The sequence below is a fragment of the Dromiciops gliroides genome, chromosome 6 (assembly GCF_019393635.1).
Source record: "Dromiciops gliroides isolate mDroGli1 chromosome 6, mDroGli1.pri, whole genome shotgun sequence".
In the NCBI taxonomy this organism is placed as follows: Eukaryota; Metazoa; Chordata; class Mammalia; order Microbiotheria; family Microbiotheriidae; genus Dromiciops; species Dromiciops gliroides.
The window spans coordinates 79,016,416-79,031,035 of record NC_057866.1 but is presented as its reverse complement, the minus strand read 5'-3'; the positions used below and the strand labels follow the sequence as shown (position 1 = coordinate 79,031,035).

General features: G+C 38.6%; 1 protein-coding gene across 15 annotated transcripts in view; it reads right to left on the bottom strand.

The window, feature by feature from the left end:
• The window catches only part of PROM1 (prominin 1), a 168,343-nt gene that overhangs the window by 25,485 nt on the left and 128,238 nt on the right, over positions 1-14,620 (bottom strand). For all 15 annotated transcript variants that reach the window (XR_006353624.1, XM_043972684.1, XM_043972682.1 and 12 more), the window contains 4 exons: positions 11,100-11,252; positions 6,863-6,986; positions 5,745-5,848; positions 2,258-2,342 (listed from right to left, as the gene is read on the bottom strand). Coding sequence is in view for 14 of the 15 variants with exons in the window: in XM_043972684.1 (XP_043828619.1) it covers positions 2,258-2,342; positions 5,745-5,848; positions 6,863-6,986; positions 11,100-11,252 (466 nt within the window). In the remaining variant the exon portion in view is untranslated. The remainder of the gene's footprint in view (positions 1-2,257; positions 2,343-5,744; positions 5,849-6,862; positions 6,987-11,099; positions 11,253-14,620) is intronic.

Genomic DNA, 14,620 nt, shown 5'->3' with positions numbered 1-14,620 from the left:
GGTAAGAATCTTAAATTCCAGTCTGTAAATTCTATTTATCTATCTATCTCTTTATTTGTTTGTTTGTTTTGGGGTGAGGCAACTGGGGTTAAGTGACTTGCCCAGGGTCACACAACTAGTGTCAAGTGTCTGAGGCTGGATTTGAATTCAGGTTCTCCTGACTCCAGGGCAGGCGCTCTATCTATTGTGCTACCCAGCTGCCCCAGTCTGTAAACTCTAAAAAATATATATTTTTGATCACTGACTTTCAATATAAGTGGTTTCCTTTATAACCTTCTGTATTTTTATTTCATTCATTCAACACCATGACTGAGAAGGGGTCCAGAGGCTTCACCAGGCCGCCAAAGGGCTCCACAATACAGAAATTTAAAGACATGGGCACCAGCCTGTGAATATCCTTTCAATAGTTAGATCAAAATGATGACTGGAGTCTGCCTTACTGGTGGAGTCTCCCATCATGACAGCCCCAAATCAAGCAACAAGACAACCGAGCAACGAAGCTAGTCAATGCCTACAACTGTGCTCAGAACCTTTAGGGATGTAAAAGCATGGGCCCTGCCTTAAAGAAGTCAGAAAGTCGGGCACTGGACAGAAAAAACAAAGGGAAAATAAAATAATGTAGTATACAAGGTCCCCAAAGTCTTTTTTTTTAGGTGAGGCAATTGGAGTTAAGTGACTTGCCCAGGGTCACACAGCTAGTAAGTGTTAAGTGTCTGAGGCCGGATTTGAACTCAGGTCCTCCTGACTCCAGGGCCGGTGCTCTATCCACTGCACCACCTAGCTGCCCTTCCCCAAAGTCTTTTAAGTTTTTAAGCTATTAAACCACAAAGGTGCATGGAGTGATGAACTTTTTCCAAGGCCCCTCAGTAACTCCACCTACTCCATCACGACCCTTTGCACCATGGCTATTAAAGCTTCAAACTGCACTAAGACTTTGGGGATACCCTATATAACAAAATATTAAATGAAACAATTTGAAATATAAATATCCTAAGATTTCAGAGGACAGGGAGATTACTTCAAAATAAGGAAACTTTAAGAAAGGTTAGAAAGGTTAAGGGACTTCCCAAGGTCAATCAACAGAAGAGCCAGGACATGGACTCTAAATTTACTTATAACTGAGGGATCTTTCCAGTCTACTATTCGGTCTCCTAGTGGAAGTATGCCTTGAAGAACAGGCAAGATGTGGATGAATGGAAGGGATGGGCAAAATAGGGCTGGGCAGATGATACGGGTCAGGTAATAAAGAGTTATCTTGGGGCAACTAGGTGGCACAGTCAATAAAGTACCAGCCCTGGATTCAGGAGGACCTGAGTTCAAATACGGCCTCAGACACTTAACACTTACTAGCTGTGTGACCCTGGGCAAGTCACTTAACCCCCATTGGCCCAGGGGAGAAAAAAGTTATCTGACTGTATTTGAGATGACACACTCAATTTGAATGATGGTGAAGGTGGTAAAGTCGGCACGAGAGGTTTATGCTAATAATACTAATAGCTGGCAGCTACATAGAACTTTAAAACATACAAAGCAGTTTTCATTAGTTGACATGAACCTGTGAGGCAGGTACTACATGAATTTCACTGATAGAGAATCTGAGGCCCAAAGAGGTGATTTGCTGAGAGGTCTCACAACAAATAAGTCCCAGGACTAGTGTTTGGTTCTAGGCCTTCTAATCCCATTGTCAGGATTTTTTTCTACTTATCATGCTACCTTTCAAAAACCCCACATTACTAAAGAGACTGGGGCTTTAATAAGACTAACCGATGTTTACAAAGGGCTTTAAAGTTTGCAAAGCAATGTGTTTCCTCATTTGTGCCTCACAACAATCTTATGATATAAGTACTACAGATGTGATTATCCCCATTTCACAGATTATGAAACCTAGATGTAGATGGATTAAATGTCTTGTCCAAGCTCACACAGCTAGTAATTGTCAGAGATGGTTATCTGAACCAGGTCTTACCTACTCCAACTCCAGGAGAAAAATTCTGGTCCTTTGTCAGAAACATTGCTTCCAAAATAACAAACAACCCATTACATGATCAATCTCTCTCAAACCTGGGGAAGGCAGCATCATGTGCCAAGAGACTCCACTGTGGAGCAGCATATAGCTTTCCCAAGAAGTCTTGACTTGAGTACACCACATTAAGACCATTTATTACTGGTAAATCCACAAGGGAAGTTCTGCAGCATGAGAAATAACTTCGTTACATGGAGTAATGTGTCCATTACACACCGAGTTCTATTGACTTACCTGACTAATGGCCAGAAATTTGCTGATATTGTAGAATTTATCAAGCTGCAGAGAGGTATAAATGCCTTTATTTTCCTTGCAGTCACTATGGGAAATAAACACATCAATCATATTCAGAAAGGCCAAGTGTGTGCTATCTGTGTTCTTTGCTGATGATAAAGAGGAAAGTTATCTGAAATAACTGGGGTTTTTTTTTGTTTATTTGTTTTTGTTTTTTATCTGAAAAGGGAAAAGAGGTTCACAAAGCTGAAGCTATGTCAGGGGAACCAAGAGGTATATAATGAAGTACTTCCAAGGCTCACTGATAACCTTTCCCTCCACCCCCCAATCTTGCCTCTTAGTGCAGTCCAACCTTTGGAATCATCCCCATACATTCAGTAAATATTCCCTCCTGGATTTCGTCTGGTCTCTTTCCAACATAAATAAAAGCATTAAGTGGCCAAAGGAAAATATCTTAGGAAGCAAACCCCAATAACCCTATCGGGAAAGTGAATGGGATTAGAGACAGTATTTAAAGCAATAAGGAAATATGATTGGAAACAGGAGAAGACTAATTATATACCCAATGGGAAGGATAAAGAGGGGCATCCTGAGTAATAAAAGCTAGCTGTTATATAATGCCTTAAGGTTTGCCAAACACTTTGCTTACACTATCTCATTTGCCCCACACAACAACCCTGTGAGGTAGGTACTATTATCTCCATTTTATGGATGAGCAAACTGAAGATAAAAGAGAATGATACTTGCCCAAGGTGACACCTGTTATTAATTATATGGATAGAAGGAATACCCACATCAATGAGATGGCAGAACCACTAGAAGTTTACGTAGTTACCAAGGACTTCTCTCTACCTTCCCTTAGGACTGAATTTCTCCTTCTATTCTCCCTCTGCCCCTCCTGTGTTTTATTAGGGTCAACTACTAATAAGATTAAATTAGATGGATTGATTATAACCAGGGATAGCCATAAAGTCAGTATCAGCTTTCTAAATCAAAGGTAATGTTCAGTTACATGACTTTGCTAATCACCAAATTCTCTGTACTACATTTTCCTTATCTCTAAAGAAGAATGAAGCTGGCTAAAGATTTACTTCCCAACTGGACTCATCCACTGGAACTGCATTTCTCTCCCCTGCTGAGATACCCTCAACCTTACCCTTTCCACAGTCATCCTTCTCTATGGTCCTTGTGTCTTCTTCTGGAAGTCCCAACTTTGATGCTACCAGTGTTGGTGGACCGGGAGAGTGTCTTTTCAAAAGAGTGAACATGTTCTAGGGACCCTGAATTGGAACTTGTAATAAGTTTTGACATTGGATCCTTTTTACAATATATCGACTGGACTGAAGTAAATTCTGAGTTAAATATGTGGGATAGCCAAGGACCTTAACTACAATTGATAACATTATTTCTGTGGGAAAATAAGCCTTAAGTTGCAATCAAACGAACTTTTGCAATACCACCTGCTCATTCACTGGAAGCTGTTTACACATGTGAAAGCACTTTAGAAAGCAAAAAAGTACAGAGTATCATGTAATAATATTATATTATTATAAGTATAATGTAAATAAATCAGGTGGGAGCTGAGTCTAATGGTGATTGGTTCCATTAAATACATAATTTTTGTTCTCAAATGTGTATCATGGATAACCTTTTTTCTTTCTGATTAATCTACTAAGAACACCCACTATTCAGGATGATCTATGAATGAATGAATGAATGAATGAAATGGATGGATGGATGTATAATGAACAAAGTTATCCAGTATCTATGAGCAATGGTATTACATATAAAATACCCTCTATTATCTGATATTGAATTAACCTCAAAGACTTTCTCTCTTCCAATTAGTATTATATAATATTATGGTCCAGAGTTGGAAATATGCCCATTTGTAGATGTTTTGAATGAGCTGGATAAATAAGACCATGACATTTGTTAAAACACAATCCTTGTCAGTTGGGTCAGATTAATGCTGTGTTCAGTCAGGTCTGGTATTCTATTGCTGGCAATGGAACCGAAGGCTACTTAAAAATGAATCACCATGACATTCAGTGGGACATTGCATAATACTGCCTATAGCGATAATCAAAATGATGTCGTCAACCTATTTAATATTCTAATGGATTTGGAGGGGCACACAGAACAAAAGTATTATTGCTATTATGTTCAAATGAATATTAGCTATGTTTACTATCTGATTAGGAAGTAATGTTGGATGTTGGATAGAGAGCTAGCCTTAGGGTCAGTAAATAAGTCTTGACTCAGCCACACGCTAGCTCTGCAACTATGATCCCAGTTACATGATGCCTCAGTGCTCCTCAGGCAACTCTGAAACTTTTGATATCACCACCATCACCACCACCATTTATATAGGGCTCACAATGCACTAGGCACTGTGAGTTGCAGGACTGTATCATTAGAGAGAGTTTCTACAATGAGTGTACCCTAGTACTTTGAATTTTAGTTTTATCCTGAAAGTCAGTTAAACTAATGGATAGAAAGCAACATTCAGATTCAAGAAGACCTGCATCGTGCCACAAATCGACATGTGACCTGGAGCAAATCACTTGATCTCTCCGCGCTCTAGGCGATCCTACAAAACTAGTTTTCAGAGAGGTGCCAACCTGCTTTGGTAGAGAGAGATTCTCCTCATCATTGAAATCACAAGCAGTCTAGTACCATATCTATCCATATTTGAAGATTACACATTTGGTTTCTTTGCTTATTAGAATCTGTTGATTCTAAATTAACAAAAAAAAAATATTTACCAAACAGAAAATCAAACAGGCACTTCTCTGAGTAAAGTAAACAGTGGGATACCTTTGAGATTAATGTAATTAATATTTTAATGCATGAGCTACATGATAGAGCATACAATGAATACTCCCCAGTTTGCAGATGATGATAAACTTTTCCAGGTTGTTAAAATGCCCATTCAATGAATAAAAGTTGTAAGAGGGTGTTGCAAGGCCTTGTGAATAGGGAGAAAAAAAAGGGAAATGATTTTCAATGTGTACACTAATCATTTAAGGAAAAGAGATGCAAGACCGTGGATTTTAAAAGCTATTAGTTATGAATGACCCAGGAGAGAGCTCTAGGAATGCCTGCACACTGTTTTCCTGGCTAAAGAATGACTCCTCATATTTTTAAAGGGCGACCATGCACTTTCTTCAGAACAACACTGTATTATTGTTCCTACTTTACAAATGAGGAAGTTCAGAGAAATGAAATGATGTGCCCACAGTCACATAGTTGGGAAGTGAAAGAGCTGGACTCAAACCCAGATCTCTGGATGTCAAATCCAATTCCTTTTCTAGGCTAGAAGACGAAATGGAGCTGAAAGGGCATATTGCAGAAGAGCCACTAAAATTACCACGAATTGACCAGTGAAGACTTCTGAAGGCAATGCATTCAATGTTGAAAAATTAAAACCAAATAGAACCATCACCATATGTCATACTAAAGCTTTCATCGGTAATTTCTGTACCTGTAAACTTGTTTAAAGGTGAGATTAACATCAGGATTTTTAAACAGAAGACCCGAAAGGTAGTTTCTCCACTGTGGATTGAATAAATAAGGGGTATCCAAAACCTAGAAACCAAAAGGCCTTTTATTATATTCACGTTTCAAAGTATGTAAGTTATTAATTACATTAATCTTGTGAAAAATAACCTTGACATTTCCCCTTCCTCTTTACTTGCTTTATATGTGAAGAATTTAAAAAACAGCTTAATTTTCCCATTCTAATCTTGGCTTTCCAGTTAAAAAGTAGGAAATGGATCATAGGATTTACACTGGGAAAAGATGCTCACAAAGGATAAGCATCTCCCTATATCTCCCTATTCTCTACCCGGCAAAGTTTGGATTCAAGCCCAAGTTTAAATTGACTTTTCCTTCCCTTCCCCTATGGTATGAATTTTGAATGCCTGGGCTTTACCATGAAGTAGCATATGTAATACAATACCAAGTACCTTCTGTTCAGTAGAAGAAGATCCAGGCATGGGAGAACAATTGGATTGTTTTTAATTATAAAACCAAAAGGACTTAATAATTTGGCAAAATAGCGGGTTCAATCTAGTTTTCACTGGTACAACCAAATGACTAAAATATCTTCCCTACAAACAGCTCTCTTAATGGTCTTTACTAGTTGATTTGGTAGGTCTAAGACCAAATGAAAATAAATACTCTTCATTTCAATATTGCTTCTTCTGACAGCTGAAGACTTTTGGTATGGGATCTCTGCTTCACAAAACACTTTTTCAAATGCTATTTTATTTAAAGAATGATTTTACAAAAAATGCTGATTGTTTTAAAGTGTTGCTATTAACCTGAATAATAAATGCAGATTATCTTATTTACAACTAAGAATCTGAACTAATGTTTTTTTTTTTCATGATTCATTTGACCATTTCCTCCTATCCACCCCAGTATATTTTTTGCCTCTGCTGAACTTTCACACTAACACTGCCCCCCCATCCCCCCCTCCCCAGGCCACTCACTAATTATAGGAATTTAAAACTTTGGATTATGACCTCAAAATACACAGGCACACACACACACACAAAGCAAAAACACCTAAATAACCATTATTGACCATATCTTTACCTGAAATATACTCTTTTCTTTAAAGGGTTCACAGACCAATTTTTCTACATTGCCGCCCAAAACAAATGTAGAAACCACTATGATCATCAAAGCCCAGGAAAACAGGAAACTGAATCCAACTCCACTGGAGGGGAAAGAAAAAAAAAAACAACCAATATATTAAGACTCACTATGTTTGAAAACAGTATGTCGAAGTGATAGACCTAAAACTTATTGCTTTTTATAGGTGATAAGTCAACCCAAACCATTAAAGAAGGCAGCTTCCCTTTGTATGGAATAAGCTCATCTTTGTTCTCCACCTGGCCCTAAAATGTGGTTGGTGAATTATGCCCATTCTATCATATAGTGTGTAATGGGCCTAATACCTCTGATGTATATGTGTTATCAGATGATATTTCATATAACTACATCAAAGGTCTCATTAAAAAGTAACAAACAGAACATGTTGTTGGTTTCATTTGTGGATAACTCATTGGCACTCATTAACGTCCAACAGAAAACTAGCCCTGAAAGCTAATGGTAGCAATAGAGTAGGCTGGACGAAGGGTATGAGCCAAGGCTGGTCTCTTCTACCCTGAGATAAACTGGAAACATCTGGAAGAGTAAAAGAAACCAGGGACTGACTGAAGAAGAAAAAGGGGAACAAAGGTGGAACTATCAGTAACTTGAGAAGTTGTTTCAATGGCTAAATTAGGTTCATTTCAATCCAATGGTGTTAAAGTGGGGCACTATGAAGAACTGTTTACACAGCACCAAAATGGAGGCCAGATAAGGGGTGGAAATGCTTTCTTCTGTCCTCATCCCCAAACAATTCTGGGTCTATATATGCTGTCAATGTTTATATTATTAACAATAATTTGCCATTTTCACTAGGCTCAACTGACATAGTTTTCAGCTGCAGCTGATCCTTTTTTTTTTTTTTTTTGCAAGGCAATGAGGGTTAAGTGACTTGCTCAGGGTCACACAGCTAATAAGTGTCAGGTGTCTGAGGCCGGATTTGAACTCAAGTACTCCTGAATCCAGGGCCGGTGCTTTACCACTGCACTATCTAGCTGCCCCACAGCTGATCCATTTTTAAAGGTACCTTTTTATTCTTTCTCTACCCTTCCAGGCTGAATTTTATGGGAAGTCATATCACCATCTCTCATCCTACTCCTTCCAAAAGCTCGAAGAAGCTACAGCTTAAATGTTGTCACAACTAAATTCACTTCTTCCTTCCAGGCTTCAAAGATCATTTAAAGAATTTTCCAAAGGAAATAACACACTCCTTTAACAACTCTAATTAGTGTGATTATCCTCATTGTGCTTACCATATTTTCTACTCCTGCAATTCTCTGGTTATTTACCAGATGTCTTCCCAAGATGCATTATGTCTATAAAATGACTGAAAGCATGAGTTGTGCTGGGGAAACCAACAGGAAAGACATGAGACCCCCACCAAAAACTTGGGATCACCTAAAGTAAACTTGAAATCAATTGGGGTTAAAACTCACTATGGGCAATGAATGAATTAAACCTAAATAAAAATACATCTCTTCTGAGATTAAATATCTCCCTATTCGGGGGCAGCTAGGTGGCACAGTGGATAAAGCACCGGCCCTGGATTCAGGAGTACCTGAGTTCAAATCTGGCCTCAGACACTTGACACTTACTAGCTGTGTGACCCTGGGCAAGTCACTTTCACTTAACCCCCAATGCCCCACAAAAAAAAAAAATTCCCTATTCTCTATCAATCACAATATATTATACAAACTGTAGGGATAAGATATTGCATTTAAGCAGAAGAGGAGTGTGGAGGGGCAGGGGGAGTTTGAGACAACTAATGAAAGGTACACTCAGTGACTACACAGCAACTTAATTTCCTCTCTTCAAGCCACTCACCAAAACGGAAGATCTAACTCCAATGGTACCTTGGGGATAAGGTGTCTCAGGGTTCAAAATGCTGGCATTTTGAATAGTAAACTCACAATCAACAGCTCTCTAAGACAGTTTCAATTTCGAATACAATGAATACACAAGTGGACCTTTTCCTTGAGAATCCAACATCTTGGGCTTAAACACATGAATGCATGTCTTTGCTCTCAGTTTCTACTGTAAGGTGACAGAGAAAGACCAGTTTCTTCCTCAGCTGGACTCTGATAAGAGTCTGGTTCACAGGCAGTTTATAAGACAAGATTCTGCGGTTACTCTCAGTTTTCCTTCATCTCTTTCATTCCCCATATGCAATCAGCTGCTAAGACCTGTTATTCCTATCCTTGTTACATCTATCATATTTGCCTTCCTTTTCCTCTCCTGGTACTGCCAGGTACTCATCACCTCACACCTAGATTGCCATTAACAACAAGTTGAATGGTCTTATAAATCAAGTCTCTCTCTACCCCAGTCCCTCCTCTACTTGGTTGTCGAATTTATCTTACTGGGGAGGAGTCAGGAGGGCAGAGAGGTAGGGATCAGTAGAGTGAGACCTCTACCAAAAACCTTTTCAAAATATCTTAAAAATGCTCCATACCCACTCCTGAAAGGGAAATTCAGAGAAAAAAAAATCATAGTCTTTTGTGCCGACCAGCTCAGCATAAGAAGATAAGACAGGGAGCTCTTGGGACACTGGGGATAGGACTGGGGCAGAAGGACAGAAAGTCTCTGTGCCACAGATTGATAAAAGGTACCCTCAAGCCCATACTGAAGCACTTTGATGTGGTTAAGTGTGAACTGGCCACTTTGTCACCTACCACTGAGTTTTGGGTCATAGATCCAGCAAGAACTGAAGAGACTTGTGCAGGGAAGTAGAAGAACTGTCACCCATCTCCCAGATGGTGAGAGATGAAAGACTAAAAGAGTGAAGAATGAGAATCTTTTTTTTTTTTTTTTTGATATGGCCAATGCGAAAAGTTGTCCTGATTGATTCTCAATTGAGTGATGGGGAGGTTGTAGTGAAAAGGTGAGAAGGCAGATTTTACTAAAGCCATAGATATATAATGAGATTTAGAAATAGATCTATAGATTTAAAAACTAATCAGTTTTTCTAAAATGCAGATCTGAACACATTACCCTCCACATTTAATAAGCCCCAGTAGCTCCTTATTTAATGTCCTTCATCACCAGCCTGGGTAGATTTTATGGCCCTCCACTGATTCTGCAATCCAGTGACACCAGCCTCCTTGCTGTTCCTCACACAATACTACATTTCTCAACTTTGCATTTTCACTGGTTGGCAAAAGAACTCTCTTCTTTCCTCATCTCCATGTCCCTGGCTTGCTTCAAGTCTCAGGTACATAAAGCAGACTTAGTACATGACGTTTGAATCACTAATGCAAATTGTTAAACCAAGATTTGTAAAAATGACAAAGCACGTACAGTCACATTGAACTCACTATGTTTTAGTGAATACAAAAAGGGGTTTTCTTACTATTACTACAGAAAATTTTTATGGCTGCTAGGGTTGATAAAGATATCTTTCAAATATACATAACTTCAAATGGAAGAAACACATCTTTGGTCAAGCTCGCTAAATTATGACACTTTCAATCCTATCTACCAATTATTCAAAGATTTTTGTCAAAATTCAGCTAGTGAATTTTTTTCTACCTTAATGTTCTTATATTTTTACATTTGCAACAAATGACTTCAGAACCTCTGAAACTATTCAGTGAGAAGAAGCTTCAACGTGTTAGAAAATTGTCTCCAAATTTTCAAAGTGTGCAGATAGTGAATTTTTAGAAGTGACAAACAGTTATCATTTTTGGCACTAAATAAACACAATTTTTAAACATCTTCCCATTAGCTAATACCTTGAGGAACAATGTGTACTTGAGGTGAGGTTGAGCATCAATGACAGTGAATATCAATGCATGTTTCAAATGAACTTACTGATCATTTCAAATTATTTTGATCGATTGCTTATAGATAGAATTAGTGATTATTGCTTTGATCTTGAAATGTCACTGACCAAGAATCATGCTTACAAGTAGAAGCAGCATCAGTTCAGACATCTTTTTTGGTTTGCTTACTATTACCCTCAACCAGTGACTTCTTTGAAGGAATCATCTTAAGCGATTTGAATGTTTTGTAATGGTTAATTAAGCTAAAACCAGATAATGTGATCCATAAATCCAATTAACCAAGCCCCATAAACTACAATATACTGAAAGTAAATGAATGAATGAAAGTGCAAGGGTCAACCTCTCCTCTTTGTGCCACCATTTCCCTTGAATGCAATACAAAGATATAAAGAACTCACGCCATGAGGAAGTTGCCTCCAGTATTTGATACACAGCCACGGTTGGTGGGAGTCTTGTGTTTCTTATAACCGCAGGTACCACACATTAATCCCAGGTAGTAAAAGACCAGAATCAGGATCAGCAAACAGCAGGCGATTAAACAACATAGCCATCTAATGAAAATGACAATGAACACACGAGTAATATAATATCTGCACATTTTGGAACAAATTCTAGAAATTTCAATGGGAGAGGCCAAACATTCTTGATAAAACTCCTCCTTTAGTCAAAAAAGCCAAAGATGTCCCCCTATATTAAAATGCACTTCTTTCTTCAACAATATCTAATAAACCCTCAAAGCATAGCTTTAACACCACACCCTTCGAGTGTTCTTTGTGATTATCCAGTTGTTAGTATTCTCCTTCCCAAAATTGCTTTGTACTGACTTCTTTGAAATTGCTTATTTGTGTACATGTTGTATTCCCCCAGCAGAGTATGTGAGCGCTTTGAGAAGAGGGTATATTTCATTTTTATCTTTGAATCTCTAGCCTCTTAGATGTCAAAGGTATTTAATACAAGTTTATTGACTTGAATTGGATTGTACTGGTAATGGTGCTGTAAACAAGGCCTAGGGTGAGAAGCAGAAACACTTGTTTTGGTGTTGGAGGATTAGAAAGTATTAGGTTAGTAAATGCAACACATTTTAGATGCCAATTGTTTTTTGTCTAGACTTGTAACCACATCAGTATAGGGGGCTTCTAGTAAAGAGGAAGACTAATCCATCAATGGCAATCAGCAACTGTCCCCCAATTTATTGCCATCAAGAGTTGTCTAGAGCTCTAATAGGACAAGTGACTTGTCTAGAGCCAGAGTCAATGTGGCAATGGCAGATCTTGAACCAAAATCTACCCTGACTCCTAGGCTGGAACTATTATTCACCGTACCATGCTGCCTCTCAATCAATCAACTGAGCATCAATTAAGTGCTGGGGATACAAAGAAAGGCAAAAATAGTCCTTACTCTCATGGGATGGGAAGGAGGATCTAAATTAAAATCCAACCTCAGACATTTACTGGCTAAATGACCTATACAAGACACTCCCTCTTTGCCTCAGTTTCCTGAGCTGTAGAAGAAAATGGCAAACCACTCTAGTTTCTTTGCCAAGAAAACCTCCAATGGGGTCATAAAGAGTCTGCCATGATTGAAACAATTCAACAGCAACAAAAACAACAACAAACTCTCAAGGAGCTTGGTCTCACCAGGGAGACATGTCAGTGTTTGTAACTATTGCGATTTTATAGATGGGAAAGCAAGGCTTGGAGAGGTCAAGCAACATAGCCAAAGTCAAAGTATTAGAGCAAAAACTTGAACCCAGGCCCTGTGATTCCAATTCTAACATGCTTTCCACTATTGCTTTCTAATTAAGCAACATGTAAATAAGCCGCCTTTGGACCCTATTAATAAACATTTCTATAAAGCTTGTCAAGTCTTTTCAAGGTTTATTATTAATGTTTTATTATAATTATGTCTATTATAATGGTGAGGAGAAGTGAAAGAAGAATAATTAAGAGACATTTGGCTTTTCCCCAAGTGCTTTACCTATTAATACACTGATGTTAGAGGAAAAAAAAAAGGAGCCAGATGCATTAAATATTTAGAAATGTTATGAGCATCCTAAATCAGGTGTCCAAAGAACGTCCATCTCCATTTTACAGAGATGCTGTCAGTTTGCCTAGGCATTCTAGAATAATGGATGTTCAATTAGTTTTAACTGGCATGCCCACAAGCTCTAACAGTCTGTCCCAGCAGCTGAGGAGTCTTCAAGAATGGGAGATACACAATCAAATATTTGAAAATAACAAAATAAAACCAAATGAAATCACTTTCACTCTATACTGCCTCACAAAACAACTCACTGAATTATTTAGAGTATTGCAGAGAGTCTAGAGTGCTGGTAGCAGAGTTAGAAATATATGGATTCATAACTGGGTAACCATAGCTGAGTCACAACTTCACCGAACCTCATTTTCCTTGTGATCATTAATATTAATAACAATTAACAACAATAACGTAGTAGTAGTGGTGGTGGTAGTAGTAGTGGTGGTGGTGGTGGTAGTAGTAGCTAACCTATATGAATACCTGTTCCAGGTTCTGTGGTAAGCGTTTTACAATTATTATGTCATTTGATCCTCACAACAACCCTGTAAGGTAGGTGCTATTATTATCCCCATTTCAAAGTCGAGGAAACTGAGATATACACAGGTTAAGTGATTTGCTAAAGGCACAGCTAGTAAGTTGTCTGAGGGCAGATTTGAACTCAGGTCTTCCAGACTCCAGACTTGGTACTGCCCCACCCAGATGATTAAGAGGAGGAGTCACATTAGACCAGTATGTGCCCTAGTCTAGGGCTTCTTAAACTTTTTCCACTCATGACCCCTTTTTGCCCAAGATATTTTTACACAAGCCCAGATATGTAGGTATATAAAATACCAATTGTTTTACGATCCCCACATTCAATTATACATCCTCACATGGGGTCACAATCCAGTTTAAGAAGAATCCTGCCTCAGCTGGGCAACCCTGGAAGCAAATCACTTAAGTTTTCTAAGCCTCAGTTTGTTATCTATAAAATGGGGATAATAATAACACCTACTTCACAGAGTTGTAAGAATTCAATTAGATAACAAATGTAAAGTGGTTTATAAACTTTGAAGGGTAATATGAATGTTACCTCCTCCTCCTCCAGCTACTCCTATTCCTACTGTGAGTGCTCAATAAATGCTTGTTGTTATTATCTCTCTGAACTGTATACATCGAGGAGAGGAGTAGGAATTATTATCATAGGGCTGGGAAGGTCCTTAGAGATCACTGGAGGTAAAGCCCTCATTTGACAGAGAAGGAAGCTGAAAACTAAAGGCCTCCACTCAGTATTCGTTCAACACCACCATGGTTCCTTTCTCATGTGCTACAGAAAAATAGCACAGAAGATAAAATCTAAGAAGACTAGATAATCCAGGAACATTAGCAGTTAATCAACACCTATTAAGAGCCTACAGATGTGCTGGACACTGTCAGTTCACCAGGGAATGACTGACTAGCAGTAACCCTGGGCCAAAGGACCTATCCTAGCAGGTGACATAGAGGTGAGACAATCACCTGTACCTGTTTATGAATTTTTCTTTTCAAGGTACCACCTTTCTCCTGACAACTTACAATGGAAACTTCAGCCATCCTTGCCGCTTCCCCTTCCCTACGTGTCTAGTAAATCACCAAATTTTCCTGCCTCTACCTTGAAAATGTTGCATTTTTAGAGCTGAAGGGGCCTTCAGAGTCCCCCATTTTATACATGAGGAAACAGAAGGCCAGCGAGAACTGATGGTCTATCCAGCATTATATGTATAGCTCAATTATCTGACTCCCAGTTAGAGTTTCTTCCATTCCACCATAAAGCCCCTTCTCATCTTCTTTCCCATAGCCATTGCTCTTATTCTAGTTCAGGCCCTCATTATCGTGCAGCTCCATTATTACAAATCTCAACTAG